General features: G+C 43.1%; 1 protein-coding gene across 1 annotated transcript in view; it reads right to left on the bottom strand.

Moving 5' to 3' along the window:
* CENPF (centromere protein F) overlaps nt 1–18807 on the bottom strand; it is a 233655-nt gene that overhangs the window by 151065 nt on the left and 63783 nt on the right. The window contains exons 7-8 of the mRNA XM_030196036.1: nt 15879–16004; nt 4713–4841 (exon numbers count right to left, since the gene is read on the bottom strand). Of these exons, the coding sequence (XP_030051896.1) occupies nt 4713–4841; nt 15879–16004 (255 nt within the window). The remainder of the gene's footprint in view (nt 1–4712; nt 4842–15878; nt 16005–18807) is intronic.

Genomic DNA, 18807 nt, shown 5'->3' on the forward strand with positions numbered 1-18807 from the left:
TACTAACAAATCTAAATCCCTCATCCCTGCACCATCGTCTCAACCACACATTGAGACTGTGAGAGCTCTTCCTGCCTCTTGGGTCCTGCGCGTGCAACGGGGAGAGCATTTCTTAACATGTTACCCTAGAGAATCTGGATTTCAGCTTTCTACCTAGGAGCCTAAATTTGGCTTCCAGAACCTCCCCCCCCCCCACCATATTTTCCTATGTCATTGGTACCCACATGGTCCAAGATAGCAGGCTCCTCCCCAGCATTATCTAAAATCCTATCTAGGTGATGTGCGAGGTCCACTACCTTCGCAACAGACAGGCAAGTAATAAGGCGATATTCACGTCCACCAGCCACCCAGTTATTTACATGCCTAATAAACGAACCACCAGCTACAACAACCATCCTAACCCTTCCTCCTGAGCAGACGCTACTGGAGATATATCCTTGGTATGTGAGGATATTGCATTCCCCTAGTGGACTGGTTCTGATTACTTCCAACTTCTCCAGGGTGATGGTCTCCTTTTAGAAGACCTCCCTCCTCCAAAGCAGCACAGGGGCTGTCAGCCTGGAGATGGGACTTCTCTATAACACCCCTGTACACCTCCTCTATGTACCTCTCTATCTCCCTCAGCTCCTCAAAGTCTGCAACTCTAGCCTCAAGAGAACAGATTCGTTCTCTGACAGCAATGAGCTCTCTGCATCGAGCACACACATATAACCCTCTCACCAACTGGGAGATAATCATACATATGACACTCAACGCAAAAGACTGGAAAGAACTCTAGTAAGATAAATTTGCTGCCCCATAGTCAGCAGAATTTGAACCTGCACAGGAAAACCCCAATGGAATTCAAGTTAATCGCCTTAACCACTCAGCCATGACTGCAACCTTCAAAACAGCCTTGCAATGTTGCCATGTGGCCAGAACCCAAAATGACAACTTTTCCCACACCTACATTGCTTCCAGTCATGTTCTACACTACTGTCTCCTGCTCTACACCAAGGCCTACTATGTCATTTGATGTCATCTTATACTTTCCCACAAACAGAAACTGCCTCCATCTGCCACAGTTTCATTTTGACCCTCCTCTCTAGGTGCATGAAGCTCAGATTCAAACCCAGACTCCAGTTTGTCTATCACACTTTGCAACATGTTTACCCATCCTAGATATACCAGTGGGGTCCTACCAGCATTGGAAAGTCTCCCTCCCAATTGAGGCTCACAGTGGCACCAGCATAGAACCAGTCTATTGTGTTTTTGTTTTCCTTTTTTTTTTTTTTTTTTAAGTAAGAACCAAGAGTTATGTGCTGCTAGTAATATTCAGTGCTGATGCCTACATAGCTAACTGGGCAAGTAACTGTGCCGCTAGTAATATTCAGTGCTGATGCCTACATAGCTAACTGGGCAAGTAACTGTGCCGAGTTAGCTACGTAAATGCCGGCACTAAATATTGAATCAGCTCCCACTCACTTTCCTTCTATCAATATGCTTCAGACATTCATTTCTCTATACCTTAGTGACCTCAGTTGTGCAAATTACCAAATTTACTGGATGGCAATGGATCCTGCACACCTTTCTTCATCGGTTCACTTTACCAATATTTATACTTTTTATCACTATTCTTCACTTTTTGAAGTTTAGTTAACAAATACTCATCTTAAAGACACATCGGACCCAGGGGTCGATGTTACTGCCCGACATGCATCAGGGCTGTTTCAAGGACTGCCCCCTACAAAAAATATATACAGATTACCTTCAACGATACAGTGGCAGAAATATGAAATTAACTACTCCTACCACCCCACCGCTATATACCTCCTCTTACTCACCCTTTGCCATTTAGCACCAGCTCTGCTTTAAAGTTAAAGGATCTTCTCCTTGCAAAGATGGTGACGGCGTCCTCCTGACCCCATTTTGTATTCTACTAAACCTGACGTCACCCCTCTTCATCCTGGCTCCTGATAGGACAGAGCTGTAGAACTTTACCCAACTCTATATAAGAGATGCCCATTCCAATTCTGCATTAAGACCCAAAGGCATAACAGACTGTAAGGTAAATATATACCACTGTTCCTTAAAATTTACTAAATCAGCCAGCAAAACAAGTCTTGATTTTTTGGACATTTGGGTGGTTAAGGATGGATGTAATTTGAGTACTACTTTGTATAGAAAACCTATAAGTAGGAATACTTTGCTACAGTTTGGTAGCTGTCACCCTTATAAATTGAAATGCAGTCTGCCCGTAAGTCAGTTTTTGCGGGCGCGTCGACTGTGTTCAGACTTGCAAGAATTTAAGAGGCAATCCCAAGAGTTAAAGAATAGGTTCTTAGAAAGAGGCTACCCCAAGTCTGCGGTAAAAAAAAAGCATATTTGCGAGCACGGTTTGCTCAGAGAACATTATTATTGAAGGATAAGACCATAGATGACCAAGAAATTTTGACATGTGTACTCCCGTATACAGAAATGTCTCAAAAGGTGATCCAAGTGATAAAAACGCACTGGCATGTGGTGCAGCTTTATCCATGTTTCCAGGAGCCCCCTTTGATATCTTACACCACAGGGAAAACTATAGGGGAGTGGTTGACATCTAATAGATTTTGTGAGCCACGAAAAAGAGATGATAGAGGGCAACAGAATGTATGTGGAAGATGCCAATTGTGTCGATTGGCAATGATGGGATCGGAGTGGTGTGCCCCTAATGGCAGGATAATACGTGCCCGAGATATGAGTGATTGTGAAACTAAGAATGTTGTATATGTGACTGAATGTCCCTGTAAAATGATATATGTATGTAGAAGTTCACGTCCTATTAAAATTAGGCTAACAGAACATAAATCACGTATTGCTACTAATAATGTCCAGGCTCCCCTGATGGGAGCATTGGATGCTGAGGGGACATCGGGTGGAGGATATGAAGTGGAGGGTGCTGGAGCATGTAGATGAAAGGGCGGAGGGTGGATCAGTAAGTAAGGTTTTAAATTTTAAGGAACAGTGGTATATATTTACCTTACAGTCTGTTATGCCTTTGGGTCTTAATGCAGAATTGAAACGGGCATCTCTTATATAGCGTTGGGTAAAGTTCTATAGCTCTGTCCTATCAGGAGCTGGGATGAAGAGGGGTGACGTCAGGTTTAGTAGAATACAAAATGGGGTCAGGAGGACGCCGTCGCCATCTTTGCAAGGAGAAGATCCTTTAACTTTAAAGCAGAGCTGGCGCTAAACGGCAAAGGGTAAGAGGAGGTATATAGCAGTGGGGTGGTAGGAGTAGTTGATTTCATATTTCTGCCACTGTATCGTTGAAGGTAATCTGTATATATTTTTTGTAGGGGGCAGTCCTTGAAACAGCCCTGATAAGGGCGAAACATGCATGTCTGGCAGTAACATCAACCCCTGGGGTGCAACGTATCTTTAAGATGAGTATTTGTTAACTAAACTTTAAAAAGTGAAGAATAGTGATAAAAAAGTAAAAATACTGGTAAAGTGAACCGATGAAGAAAGGTGTGCAGGATCCATTGCCATCCAGTAAATTTGGTAATGTGCACAACTGAGGTAACTAAGGTATAGAGAAATGAAATGAATGTCTGAAGTAAATTGATAGAAGAAAAATGAGTGGGAGCTGATTCAATATATAAGTGGATGATATCTGAAGCCCCACGGTGAATATATTGGAGAAGGAGCCATTGTGATTGTTTTAGGCACTAAATATTGGCCAGTACCTACATAGCTGTCAGTTGTGGCATGAAGTTTGCCTCTCATTCTCAAACACCCCCCTCCCTGACCCAACAAGTTCCATACCTCACCCCACCCCACCCATCTTGTGGTGTAGTGGTCCTTGGGGCAAAAAGTGAACCCCACTCATTCCTGCCTCTTACAATTCTTAAACAAAAATGGCTGCCTTTAGCAATAGTCTAATACCGCGAGACTACTGCTAGAGGTCACAGAAGTCATTTTCACATAGGAACCGCAAAGACCAGGGGTGAGCTCTTGCCCCAAGGACCACTAACCCACTAGGGCTCGTAGGTAAGCCTGGAGGGAGAGGGAAATCAGAGGGTGCTCAGGACGGGGGAAGGGGAATATGTGGACTCTGCTTATGCGGATCCCAGCCAATATTCAGCCACGACTAATCTCTGGTGGCTAGCTTCAGTCTGGTTAGGCCTGGACATTCAACGCCGGGGATTGCACATGACCAGCACTAAATATCCAGGGCTAATTCAGCAGGTGACAGTCTGAGTTTTAAAAAAAACTAACCCACCACTGGCTGAATGTTGACCGATTAGTGTATATCTGAGACATGTTTAAACAATCCAATCACAAAAGTACTATCCTAAATTAAAATTATTCCAGAGGAAAACTACCTGCAAGTGGAGTAGCTTTAGTCCAAGATCAAGCATTCCTATTCCATTATACAGGCAACTTGTCATGATGCATTTGTTAGATTTTTGGGCTCTTTTCTATCTATTTATTATTTAAAGAAGTGTCATCATCCTGATTGGCAATAACATTGCATACTCAATGGGGTTCAAGTGGTTATATCGAGCATGCTTTCCAATCTTAGTGGACAGGTCAAAAAGTGACCATCCTCTGCTTAGCTCAGACCCTACACTTGGATTTTAGCCAAACGAACAAGATTTTAGTTTCTCTCACTGTACCCTGGTTGGACTATAAAAACATGCTATGTGTATGCTTAAGTTCCTGTGATCTTTCAATGGAAATCATACCTTGTCACGCTCAGAATAAAGCATATTGTAGTCATTTTTAGCTTGCTGCAACTCCTGGCTTAGTTTGCCTTTCATCTGATTAAACTGTTGGTTCAGATTCTGGAGCAAATGTTGTTGAAGCAACATGTCCTGAAAAATAATACATTTACAGTTTTCAAGCTAAATTATTATAACTTAAAGCTTTTCCCAAATTAAACTATACATTCCTCACTAAGCCTGATTGACTAGGTTCCCCTCCACCCCCCACCCCCATGTATACAGGGTGGGCGACTAACAAACTGACCACAATGGAACAAAGATAAGACAGGCTTTTTATTCGAACGCTTTGCACTAAATAATTAAAAAGCGAAAGCAAGCATGTACTTTTGCTTTGAACACTTCTCATACATAAAAAGTGAGAATGGTCACTTATATCTGCTTTTTGTGTATGCAGCATTTTGCCATAGAAGTACACCCTTACAGGAGGACATGCAACCATTGTGAATATTTTTCTTTCTGTTATGGGAATGCTTCCTTTTATTGCAGCTATAAATACAGTGTTATGGAAGAACATGAGGAATTTTGGCACAATAAGAAGAAATTAGCTCTTACCTGGTAAATTCCTTTTTGTAATCCTATTAAACCAGCAGATAATGGACACAGGAAACACAAGAACTTTCGTAGTGACATCATCACTAGTATAAGTAGTACAGCTAAGCCTCTTGCCAATATTCCAATACCATGGCTAAAACACTTAACAACACAAGAATAAAATAGTACGAAAATGAACACTGCTAATTTATACCCCAAAAAAATAAGATAAGAATTACAGCTCTCCCCCAAATCATAACCCCATAGGATGAAGTACCCCCTTTTTCTAGGGAAACTTGACTGTTCCAGATGGAGCCATTAATTTATTTGGAAGAGCCAGAACATTACACAATTCTCATGAAGAAAGGCCATTAGTAAGAGCTGTGGTCTTCCTTTGGAAGATTTTGGACTGATCTAGCAGGATTCCAGGAAAAGAAATTACCGGTGAAGAAATAATTTCTCCTTCCATATCACCCTGCTAGACCAGCAAGACAAACAGAAGTACACAAGCTTTACTCAAACCCAGGGTGGTCAAAAGCTACAGCTATCTTCAGGACACCCACCCCAAAAGCCGAATCCACCTTAGTCTGTGTATCCGATTGGTAATGCTTCACAAACAAATTTGTCAGACAGGTGGCTGCCCTACTGATATCCTCCAGAGACACCAACCTGTACTCCACTAAGGAAAAAGTCTGCACCTTAGTAGAGTGCACTTGCAAACCCATCCAGGACCTGCATGCCCTTTAGCAAACTAGAGAAACACTTGATGACCCTTCTCTGATGGGAATATGGGAAGTATGCTTCAGAAATGTCCAGTGAAGAGAGAAACCCTCCCTTCCTAACAGTCAGAATCACTGATCTCAAAGTCTCCATGAGAAACAGAGAGATGCAGACACCTGCTGACCACCCTGAGATTGACAACTGGTCTAAAGGAACCACCCTTCCTGGACACCACAAAGTAGATGAAGTAACAACCTATCGCCAGCTCATTGGGGGAAGGGGGACTGGAATAATGGTCTACAATTGGAGAAATCTTGCAAGAGTGGACTCTATTGCCTCTTTTTTATACTACATTATATGAGTCTTATATTCCGCAGTTTCCTATAGGGGGGTCTTTTACTAAGGGACACCAGCTGATTTTTTTTAGCACGAGCTAAAAATGCTAGCACACCTTACTATTACTACTAATCATTTCTATAGCGCTACTAGACGTACGCAGCGCTGTACACTTGAACATGAAGAGACAGTCCCTGCTCGACAGAGCTTACAATCTAATTAGGACAGACAAACAAGAGATAAGGGAACATTAAAGTGAGGATGATACAATAAGGGTTCTGAACAAGTGAACAAGGGTTAGGAGTTAAAAGCAGCATCAAAAAGATGGGCTTTTAGCTTAGATTTGAAGACGGTCAGAGATGGAGCTTGATGTACCAGCTCAGGAAGTCTATTCCAGGCATATGGTGCAGCAAGATAAAAGGAACGGAGTCTGGATTTAGCAGTGGAGGAGAAGGGTGCAGATAAGAGAGATTTACCCAGTGAACGGAGTTCCTGGGGAGGAATGTAGGGAGAGATGAGAGTGGAGAGGTACTGCGGAGCTGCAGAGTGAATGCACTTATAGGTCAATAAGAGGAGTTTGAACTGTATGTGGAAACGGATAGGAAGCCAATGAAGTGACTTGAGGAGAGGGCTAATATGAGCATAACGACACTGGCGGAATATTAGTCGTGCAGCAGAATTTTGAACAGACTGAAGAGGAGAGAGATGGCTAAGTGGGAGACCTGTGAGAAGCAAGTTGCAATAGTCTAAGCGAGAGGTAATAAGAGCGTGGATGAGGGTTCTGGTAGTGTGCTCAGAAAGGAAAGGGCGAATTTTGCTGATATTATAGAGAAAGAAACGACAGGTTTTAGCAGTCTGTTGAATATGTGCAGAGAAGGAGAGGGAGGAGTCGAAGATGACCCCAAGGTTACGAGCTGATGAGACAGGAAGGATGAGAGTGTTATCCACAGAAATAATGGGGGAGGAGGAGAGGTTGGTTTAGGGGGAAAGATAAGAAGCTCAGTCATGTTTAGCTTTAGATGGCGCTGAGACATCCATGCAGCAATGTCAGACAGGCAGGCTGATACTTTGGCCTGGATTTCGGCTGAGATTTCTGGTGTGGAAAGGTAGATCTGGGAGTCATCAGCGTAAAGATGATACTGAAAACCATGGGATGAGATCAGAGTACCAAAGGAAGAAGTATAGATGGAGAAGAGAAGAGGTCTCAGGACAGATCCCTGAGGTACACCAACTGACAGTGGGATAGAAGTAGAAGAGAATCCACTAGAGTATACACTAAAGGTACGCTGGGAGAGATAAGAAGAAAACCAGGAAAACCTGAAATCCAAGTGAGGACAGCGTATCAAGGAGTAGGCTGTGATCAACAGTGTCAAAAGCAGCAGATAGATCGAGAAGGATGAGGATAGAAGAGAGACCTTTGGATCTGGCTAGGAACAGATCATTGGAGACTTTAGCAAGCGCTGTTTCAGTTGAATGAAGGGGGCGAAAGCCAGATTGAAGTGGATCAAGAATAGCTTGAGATGAAAGAAAGTCAAGGCAACAGCACCTTAGTAAAAGACCCCTTTAGTTCACTGTGGATTACACAAACAAGATCAACAATCATCTTTAATTCAGGAAACATCAAAAGAGCCACTGTTTACAAACTAAAAATTTTAAAACCCCTTTAAGATTAAATTCATTAAGGCAACCTTACTATCTTCCCACAGTAAGAATTCATGAAATAAAAAAAGTTTTTAGAATGCTTTTAAAACTTGAATAAGACCTAATTGTTCTAATAGAAGATGGCAGAGAATTCCAACCAGATACAGTTAATAAGATAGTGATGATGTCAACAATCTCATAGAAGTGAATGTTCTTACTGAAGAACAACTAGGGCTCATTCGATCAAAATTTGAATTGCGATTAATCAGGCTATTAAAGGTATGTTATTCATTTAGATTTTTTCCCACCTTGTGGCTCTGGGCAATAAGCTTAACCCTCCATTGCCCAGAGTCACAAACAGCTGCAGTGGAAACAAAAGTAAATAAATAACGTACCATTAATTCTGCAATTAATTATGATCACATATCGTAACCAAAATGCAGCCCTAAAAAAATTAAACAGTAAAAAGTAATGAAAAGATAAGAACTACAAAATACGAACTGAAAAATTACAAATTAAAGAATCTAAAAGCATACAGTAAAGCTAGTCTTATAGTTTTCACAGCCTACTTCAGGAATGCAATCATAATAACAAATCACGTAAACTATACATATTTTGGACCAAATTCTATAAATAGTGCTGAAATAATGAGTTAAGCATTATTCTATAAACAGCGCTAAAAGTTAGGCGCTGTTTATAGAATACGCTTACCCCCCCCCCCGGATTCTATATAGTGTGACTTAAGTTGCGCATGTAACTTACCCCATTTACCAACCCGTGCTAGCGGCTGCTGTGTTGGCATTAGCGAGCGGTTTAGTAAACACGGGGTTAATTAGCTACCATGTCAATCAGCACCAATAATTGTTAATTAGCAATTACTGACATTAATTGGCATTAGAATTTATGCGCACAAATTGTCTAAGTGTATTCTATAAACTGATGTGCGTAAAAAATAAGGTGCATAGCTGAAAAGGGGGCGCAGCCATGGGCAGGTTGTGGGCATTTCTAAAATCTATGCACGTTATGGAATACTCCCGGTCTGCGCCTAATTTATGTGTCGGCACATACACCAAATTTTACTTGGCGTAACTGCCCGTGACTAAATTTAGTTACAGAGGCGCTAGGCGTATTCTATAACACACTCTTAGGTGTGGATCCCCCAATTCTATAACAGTGCACATAAATTCTGGAAACATCCATGACCTGCCCATGACCACATCCCCTTTTCGGAGCCAAGCACATAAATATCAATAAAGACCAATTAGTGCCAATAATTAGCACCTAATTGGCACTAATTGGCTCATTATTCAATTAAATCATCATGCACAGTTTAATTTCAACTCTAGCTTCTATTAGAAGCCAGTGTAGTTTTAAAAAAGAAGAATTAAGGAATCAAATCTAAGAAGGAAATATATCAACTTGTCTGCTGTATTCTAAATTATTCAAAGCTGCTTAAAGTTTTAGAGCACCAATCAACACAATGTTACAATCTACCCTTGACAAAAATCAATATTTGCACTATAAGTCTGAAAGCTGATTCAAAGTATTTTCTAATAATTCTGAGTTTTTAAATAAAATTTTTTTATTTATTAATTTTTAACTTTATAACAAGAATTCACTTGTTACTGAAATACAGCATGATTCAAAAACACATTAGAAATTTAAACTGATCCAACAATAAAAATAAAGTTACATCACTTTAGTCCAACAAATAAAATTATTGCTTCCTTAGACCCCGTTAAATAGGGAGGCGGTAGGAATTAGAGAAGTTAAACTTAAATAATACAAATAATAAACAACATAGGGCGTATTATTTCCACAAATATCTTATATCATTTCAGCTGCTTCAACTCAAGAAAGGATTTTAAATGTTCTGGTAAATAAAAAGTATATTTAACCTGGCCCAACTTAACAATACATTTGCATGGAAATGCTAGAAAGAAAGTCCCTCCTATATCCAGTGTTTGTGATTTCAATGCCAGGAAGGCTTTCCTTCTATGTTGGGTTGATTTCGTTACATCAGGGAAAATATGAACCTTGACTCCACCAAAACAAGTTTTAAAATTTTTAAAGTACAATCTCATTATATTATTTAAGTCTTGTTCGAAAATAAATGATACAACCAAAGTGGATCTTTCAGAGTTTTCATCTAGCGTTTGTTCCAAAATTGCTGAGATATTTTTTAAATCCAAATTGGCATCTCGAGGGCCTTGTCTTTCCCCCACCTCACCTTTGGGATTAGGAATATAAAATATCCTATTTATAGGCGGAATTGCATCAAGTGGTATCTTCAATACTTCATGTAAATAACGTTTGAACATGTCATAAGGATTAATCCCAGGAAGGTTAGGGAAATTTAGCAATCGTAAATTTAATCTTCGGTTGAAATTTTCTATCTGCTCAACCCTTTTCCGAATATCAAAATTGTCTTTAACAACAGATATTTTAAATTCTTGAAAAGAGTCAACATTCGTTTGAATATTTTGAATTTTTTCAGCAATTTCTTCATTGATTACATCCACTTTAGCATTTAATTCTTGAAATTTAGTGTTAAAGGCTCTGACCTCTCCTGATGTCTGCTGCAGGGTAATATCCATTTCATTCAGTTTCTTCCAAATCATCTCGAGGTTAATCCCCGGTTCTTTCTTAGAGACCTCTGTCTCTACTCCAGGCGTCTTCCGCGGTGCTACCTGACCCTCACTGGAAGCAACAGTCAAAACGCTTCTGGTAGACTGGTGCAATCCATCCAGGCACGCCGCCGACGCCGGGCATGGGGGGTTCAGCGTTGATGGAGGTGAAAGAGAGACTTCCTCTCCCGGCAGGGTCTCCGCTTCTCTCGGTTGCCCCGCAATGGGATCCGCTTCTCCACTAGTGTGGGAAATTGGCGCGAAGAAGCGCTCAAGGCCCGAATGAAACGGCGAGGGTGTCGAGGTAGGTGGGGGAACTAACCTCGTAGCCCCCTTTCGTTTAGTATGAGGCATTTGAATTAGGAAATAAAAAATCTCCAAACGGACCCCAGAGCTGCCTATCAGCGCAACCAGCTACGCCGCCATCTTAATTCCGCCTCTAGGTGTCATAAAAATATTTTTTATTATAGAATTCACATGGACTTTCATAGCAAGTGAAGTATCCACTTCAACTTCTAAAAGTCTTGAAGTAGTACCAAAGGAAAAATTATCCTTACCAACAGTAAGACTTTGACAACTATGAAGATTGTCACTAAAGCCTAGCCATAAAAATTTAGTTTTGACTCTATTCAATTTAAACTGGTGAGATATAAAGTGAAATTAGGCCTTACTTGCTAATTTTCTTTCCTCTAGACCCTCCAGACCAGTCAAGACACTTGGGTTATGCATTCCTACAAGCAGAGGGAGACTGAGAAACACTGAGCTTTGAACACTGTATATCTAACCTGTGCAGAACCCCAAGTAGCCAGTATTTTGATGATAAAGCAGAAGAGTAAACCAAACAACCTCACAGAACCCTGTACGTGGAAACTGAAGACCAAGAAGGCTGTGCTTCCCCAGGCTGGACACAATCAGCACCCAGGCCTGCGTCAAACTAGTACCAGAATCTTCACCTGGTGATTGAACATAACAAACAATCATCAGCCTCCAAAGCAGAAAACGTCTAAGGGCAGGACCGCCGAAAGCTAGAGGTCAAAACTGCTGCATCAAAGCTCGCCTCCTCCTTTGCTTGAACATCAATCCTATAATGCTTCACAAAAGAATGTAAGGAAGACCAGACCGCTGCCCTACAAATATCCTGCGGAGAGACCAGACTACTCTCCGTCCAGGAGGAAGCCACCCCCCTAGTGGAATGAGCCATAAGAGCAAGTGGCACCTCACGGCCCTTTAAGCAAACAGGCTGAGGCAATTACATAGTAGATGACAGCAGAAAAAGACCTGCACGGTCCATCCAGTCTGCCCTACAAGACAACTCATATGTGCTACTTTTTGTGTATACCCTACTTTGATTTGTACCTGTGCTCTTCAGGGCACAGACCGTATAAGTCTGCCCAGCACTATCCCCGCCTCCCAACCACCAGCCCCGCCTCCCAACCACCGGCTCTGGCACAGACCGTACAAGTCTGCCCAGCACTATCCCCGCCTCCCAACCACTAGCCCTGCCTCCCACCACCGCCTCCTTCAACCACCTGGCTAAAGTTGCCTTGGAAGCAGCTGTACGTTTCTTGGGTCCGCCATACAGAACAAACAACCGATCCGAGGCACAAAACTCCTGAGTTCTCTTCAGGTAGAGACGTAAGACCTGCCGAACATCCAGTTTAGCCAGACGACGCTGCTCTGAATTTCCTGCCTTATCCCCCAGAACTGGCAGAGAAATCACCTGATTTACATGAAAATCGTAACCTACCTTAGGCAAAAAAGATGGTACTAGCTTTAGCGAAGCCTTTTCTTTGGAAAAAGACAAAAAAGGAGCCCTACAAGACAAAGCGTGAAGCTCCAAAATCCTCCATGCCCAAGTGATGGCTACCAAAAACACCATCTTCAGGGTAAGATCCTTGCAAGTGCACGTCTCCAAAGTTTCAAACAGAGCTCAAACCAGTGCATCCAGAATGAGATTCAAGTCCTACGGAGGAACCAACCGACGCTTGGTAGACGAATCAATTTGACTCCCCGCAGAAAACAGATCGCATCAGGTGCAGAAGCCAAGGGCCTCCCTTGAATCATTCACCGGTAACAGGACAAAGCAGCTACCTGCACCTTCAAGGCAGACAGGGCCAGACCCCTGTCCAAACCATCCTGCAAAAATTCCAAAACCTCTGCAATTGAAGACCAAAAAGGGAGATACGCCCAATCTTGGCACCAATGATCAAAAATCCTCCAGACCCGCACATACGCTAGAGAAGTGGGCCGCTTGCGGGACCATAACATTGTAGCAATGACACAATAGCACTGCCTCCTTCAACAGAATCGGATCCGCCTCTGCCAGGCGAACCAGGTCTCCGTGCCACAGACAACATGGTCAGTTCCGGGCTGGAGACTGAGAAGGGTTCTGCACAGGTTAGATATACAGTGTTCAAAGATTAGTGTTTCTCAGTCTCCCTCTGCTGGTAGGAGTGCATAACCCAAGCGCCTTGACCGGTCTGGAGGGTCGCTGAGTAATCCAGCTTTCTACCAGATTCAAACAGCACTGAATACCACTCACTGAAGCACAAAGGGAGACCAAAAAGATGTTAAGGATGGGAAATGCACACTCCAGGGCTTTCTGAGCGTCCCAGCCCCAAGCAAGGACTCAGACTCACTTTGACACTTGTTGGGCTAGGGACAAAGACTGTTTCCCCAAGCAGTACATCCTGGATTCTTTGAAGCAGAAGCATGATGAATGTCCCTTTTGAGGCACATTTTCCAGGAGTCTCTGCAGCCTTGAATCCCTCCAACCGTTGACCAACATCTCCATATCCTCACACCAAAAAAACGCTTACCCCTAAAGTGCAAGAGTGGCATGCCTTTGAACCTGCTACCACTAATCAAGACGAAAACCACAACCAACTTGAGCCATAGTTTGCCACCATCAGCTTATCATAGAACGCATCTCTACCAGGAAGACCACAGCCAACCCTATATGCGACACCTCTGATCTTTCTACCAGCTGGTGTACCCAGTTCAACAGAGCTCTAACTATATAGCTCTGCAAACTGTGGCCCAAAGCCCCAGGGTACAGGCAAAAAATACATGCTTTAAGAGTACCTCAATCTTACAGTCCTGCTGGTTCCTGAGGGCTGTCTGTCCCTCCACAAAGATCATCTTCCAGCAAGTTTCAGCCATAACAAAGCATCCACCTTGAGAAAAATAAAACAAGGAGTTCACATCCTTGAGTAGAAAGGGGTATAGCCTGGAAAAAAAAATTCTCCCCTTGAAAGTTCATATGGCAGACTAATTGGTGAAGAGGAAATGCTCTCTGTCAGAGCCCTTCCAAAATAAGATCCCATTCAGCTTTTCTTCTGAAGCCACCCATGAAATACTAATGATGAGTACAATAAAGAAACCCAAATCTTCCCACCGGAACAGCCTAATGACCGACAAATTCTCCTCCTTTATGGAGAATAACGCTCCCTTCCTTAGTGCTGAAACTACTCAGCAAGCTGCCAATCTTTCTTGTCTTCCTCAAGCTCACCGGAGGAGGAAATTGGGAACCCTGGGTCCTCCAGCCAACGTTTCCCTCTCCTGATCAATCTGGGCCAGTTCAGGTGAGGTCCCAGGGCCCCCAAAAGTTCAGAACCATCAGCAGACTCCAACCCTGCACCCCTCCACCCTTTGGTGCTTCAGAAGTCTAAAGCCTGATTCATAATTAGAACAAACTCTGGGGAAAGCTGACAACAGAAGGGACCCACCCTTTGGAACTCCTAAGGAGGATCTCAGGGAACAGCTTGCTCGGGCAGAAGAATCAATGGGCCTGACATTACAAGCAGGGAAAACTCAGGAATGTCCTGGGGAGATGGACCATTCCCTCAATATGGCGGCTTTTCCCACTGACACACTCCCTGCCATATCTTGAAAAGTCACGTATTCTGCTTGGTCCATAGCCTGCCCCAGGAAAACTGACGGAAGTCAGCTTCCTGTGGCCTTCCCCCAAAGACTCACCTGGTCTGTCAATCATGTGGCATAAAGAATCTGTTGTGTGCCTTAGCCACCAGCTGCACTCTGATATTGATCTAATACCCAGTCACAAGAACAGCTCTCCAATGCAGCCCTGGCACTAACCACAGCTTTACCAACTGCATGTTGCTGCTCCATGGGAGAGACTCAGTCAATTTCTCTCATTCCTCCTCTTTACTCTTTTTTTTTAAACTTTACTAGGAGCCAAGAGAACACAAAAATCCCACACCCCCCTTAATGCAGGAACCCACTTGGGGGGGGGGGGGGGGGGGAGGGGGCAGAGGCAAGTCTAGGAACCAGACCTGCCCAGGAATACCCAGGTGGATCTGACATTGAAATACCCTCAACCAAGGAGCTGCAGCTATTCTGGGAGATCACAGGAGAATTCTTCAACCAAGACAGCTGCACTCTGGGAACCAGCTTGGATCTCGTTCAAACAGGGAAGAGGCAACACTCAGCTGGTGCCTTTGGAATCCAGCTCAACTGAGGACAGCCCTCAGACTGTGGTCCTTGGAGCAATCACACATCTGCTGGAGACAGAATGGTCTCTCCAACATCTGCTAGCAGGGGAGCACAACCCACTCGTCTCAACTGGTCTAATAGGATGATAAGAAAGGGCAATTTACAGAGAGTTGATTAACACAGGTAAAATAATTTTTAGCCACATAAATCACTTTGAAATTTGTCCTCTTCAGGGAAGAGAAGCTTTAGTAATCAGGCTCTAAAGAGCAAAAAAAAACCCAAAACATAAAGATGATTTGGCATCTCCTAGTCCAAAAAGAAAGCCTGTCTTACAAGTCCTAATATCATCTATACAGGTGAAGGAAGAGTTAGGAAGAAAAGAAGAATATATTAAGGAAGAATATAATTTATTTTAAAATAACATACTGCCTTTTCTCTCTTTGGAGTGTACAAAACAGCTAAAAACTATTGCTAGTAGCACTTCAAAATGGAAGACATTAGCTGTGATGTGGAGATAGGAAACTACTTTTACTAAATTGAGTTGAAAGCAACCTCAAATTTTTGGTAGAAGGTCTGGGAAACCACAATGAATGAGGTGGCGAGAAAATAGGAAAGGAGGAAGAAGACACCAAGAGTAAAGAAGCTTGAGCTTTTAAAGAATCCCTTTTCCAGGCTATGGATTTCTATAACCCTGAACATTTGCTTCAATATTAATTATAGTTTTCCGATTTTCTTTTCAACAACAGTAGTACATTTTTTGATAGGTACATTTTCTTTTTATAATTCTGAATATGAACCTGCGCTTCTGTCCCCTTACCGCTTGATATTCTTTTTCTTTCTCCTTCAGTTTCTGCTCCACACTGTGTCGAGCACTTTCTGCATTTTGTCTCTGACAGCTCAGTTCTTCTGATACCTTCTTCAGTTTTTGCTCCAGTGTTGCATTCTAATAGGATGTATAAAATTAATACAAGTTTTTGGTTTGTTTTTTTTTTTTTTACAATTTCAAACATATTAGAAACCACAACCATCAAACACCAAGTAACCAGATGTCTGAAAATACACACAAAACTTGCTCAAGCACAGCAGGTTTCTAATTAGCCCTTATCTGACCAACATGCTTTGCATACAGAAGTAATCAGGTAGGGTACCTGGGGATCCCACATTTAGTGCTTGCAGAAACTATCAAAAGCATATGTTGGGGCTGCAGTTTGACACACAACATTCACCAGGAATGACAGACAGTGTCTGAAGCTTTCCTCAAAAATGCATTGTAAAGCATCTGCACCACTAAACCTAACTCTTCTTGCCATATTGCTTAAGAAGACTGTGCAATAAGTGGCCAGCAGCATAGGTAAAACCCAGTTATAACAAATGCTTTAATTCAAATAGTAATGTGGGGTATATAGGGACCCTAAAAGAAATAAAATTATACTCCACCAAAATGTGTTCCAATAACATTGCTGCACTGAATGATAACTAGGCAACAAATTGTTGAAATGCCACCTGAATATTTGCTATAGTATAAAAATATGTTGGAGGTCCCATGGGACCCCAGTCAGTCAGATTAGGGTTAAAGGAAGTAATTTTATAACAGATCAACTAGGTTGTGAGAGCAAGAAGGTGCTGCATCTTTCTAGTTTATTACAGGGAGATGCAAAGGAATCTATGTGACTTTTAAAAATAATAACGGAGATCACATGATGCGCTTGAGCTAGGAGGTTGCGTTTACCTCGAGCTCCTCGGCCCTTTCCCCTGTTACGAGACTTTGAAGTGGATTCAGTTCTTCTTTCTTGCCTCTGCGGTGTAGCAGCGAAGAGATCTGAAGCGCATGGACAGATATATGTTCAAATCGGGGTCAGACATGGCTAATAAAAGCGCAAAAAAAGAAAGTACAAAGACGCGCCAGGGAGTGGCGACTGAAGCCAAGAAGGCGGAGGACTTAAGAGAAAGCGCGGGGCTCTCAGAAGCGCTTATCGAGAAACTATCTTCGGCAGTGACAACGGCTTTGAGCACGCGGCTGGACGGAATTGACGCTAGTGTGCAGGGACTCACCCAAGCCGTTACTGATTTCAATATTAGAGTGTCGGAGCTGGAAACCAGAGTGGGAGCCGCAGAGGACAGCCTACAAGAAGTTCTTGATGAGCTAACAAAGCTTAAAAAAAAGAAGTCACAGGCTGTAACGCCAAGCTTGAAGACCTTGAGAATAGGTCTCGGCGGAATAACATCCGGCTGGTGGGCTTGCCTGAATCGCCGAATGAACGGGACCTTAAAAATGTGCTCGAAAAATGGTTTGCAGAGATCGTGGGAGCGGAGTCTGGAACGGGGCCAATACATATCGAAACGGCGCACCGCATGGGGCGCTGGATAGAGGAAGCGACCAGGCCTCGAGTGGTGGTGGTAAGATTCTTGAGCTTTGCAAAGAAAGAGCAGATCATGAGAAAATGCAGAGCCATGCAAAATCTGCAACTCCAGAACCATGCTGTTCCAGGATTATTCAGTGGCAGTGGCTCAACTACGAAGAGGATACTCTGAGACCTGTAAGCTGTTGGTGGAGAAGCAGCTGCGTTTTACCCTACAATATCCAGTGAGACTCCATGTGCTCAAGGAGGGGAAGACGTATGTTTTTGAGACTTGTGCAGAAGCGAAAAAGCAATTGCAGAGCTGGTTTCCAAACTGACAGTTAGGAGTCTCCCTGATATGGGAGGATGTGAAGCTGCGGCCTGTGGTGGTGGAATAGCTGGGATTGCATCGCAGTATTTTCCGTTGGGGAGAGGTACGAGGCAAGGGTGTCCGTTATCGCCGTTGTTGTACATTTTGTTCCTGGAACCACTTTTGATAAGGCTTAGAGGAGCGCTGAACATACCGGGGATAGTAGTTCCACACTGTAGTGAGACACTGAAATGTTTGGCCTTTGCGGATTACATCATGTTATTGGTGACAGAGCCGGTTACAGTCTGGTCAAGGGTGTTGCAGCTCTAAGTCTGAAGCATTGCCCATTAATCTGAAGATTGCAGATCTGGGGGCTGAGTTCCCTTTGAAAGAGGCGGAGGAATCTCTTAAGTATCTAAGGGCCCATATCTAGGCAGATACAAAGCAGCTGTATGAGCTAAATGTGCGGCCGTTACTCCGGAAATCAGAGGAGTGTTTACACATGTGGATAGGTTTGCCGCTGGCTTTGACTGGTAGGATTTTCTTGTATAATATGATTATACTGCCAAGATGGCTCTACATGTTACAAATTCTCCCGTACGGCTGAGAGAGGCCGATTTGAAAATACTTTACAAAGCTTTGAGCTTCTTTTTGTGGACAGGTAAAAGGGCTAGGATCTCCTTGTCTGCTCTCATGCTCCCTAGGTCCAAGGGGGGTATGGGCCTTATGGATCTGAGGCAATATAACCTGAGTTGTGGTATGCGGCATATCAGGGACTGGATGTTGGGAGTGTCAGGATTTACGCCGTTGAATGTAGAGGTTGGCTGCATGTGGCCGGTGTTGCCAATATACATGTTACATGCTAGGGCTGCGTGTCTGGCTGGAGATGACAAGCAGCATGTTGTTTGGAGATATATAAGGACTGTTTGGAGAGCTTTATGTAAGGTCTTTCAGGGAAATAGCAACGTCACACCTTTTTTGCCCCTGGAGGGGAACTTGGACTTTCAACCTGGAGTGGGAAGACGAGGGCTTTGGAGTGCAGGTAGAGGGAAGGTTATAAAGAGGGTGGGGGATTTGCTTGATGCGGAGGGTAAAAT

The sequence above is a fragment of the Microcaecilia unicolor genome, chromosome 3 (genome assembly GCF_901765095.1).
Source record: "Microcaecilia unicolor chromosome 3, aMicUni1.1, whole genome shotgun sequence".
Taxonomy (NCBI): Eukaryota; Metazoa; Chordata; class Amphibia; order Gymnophiona; family Siphonopidae; genus Microcaecilia; species Microcaecilia unicolor.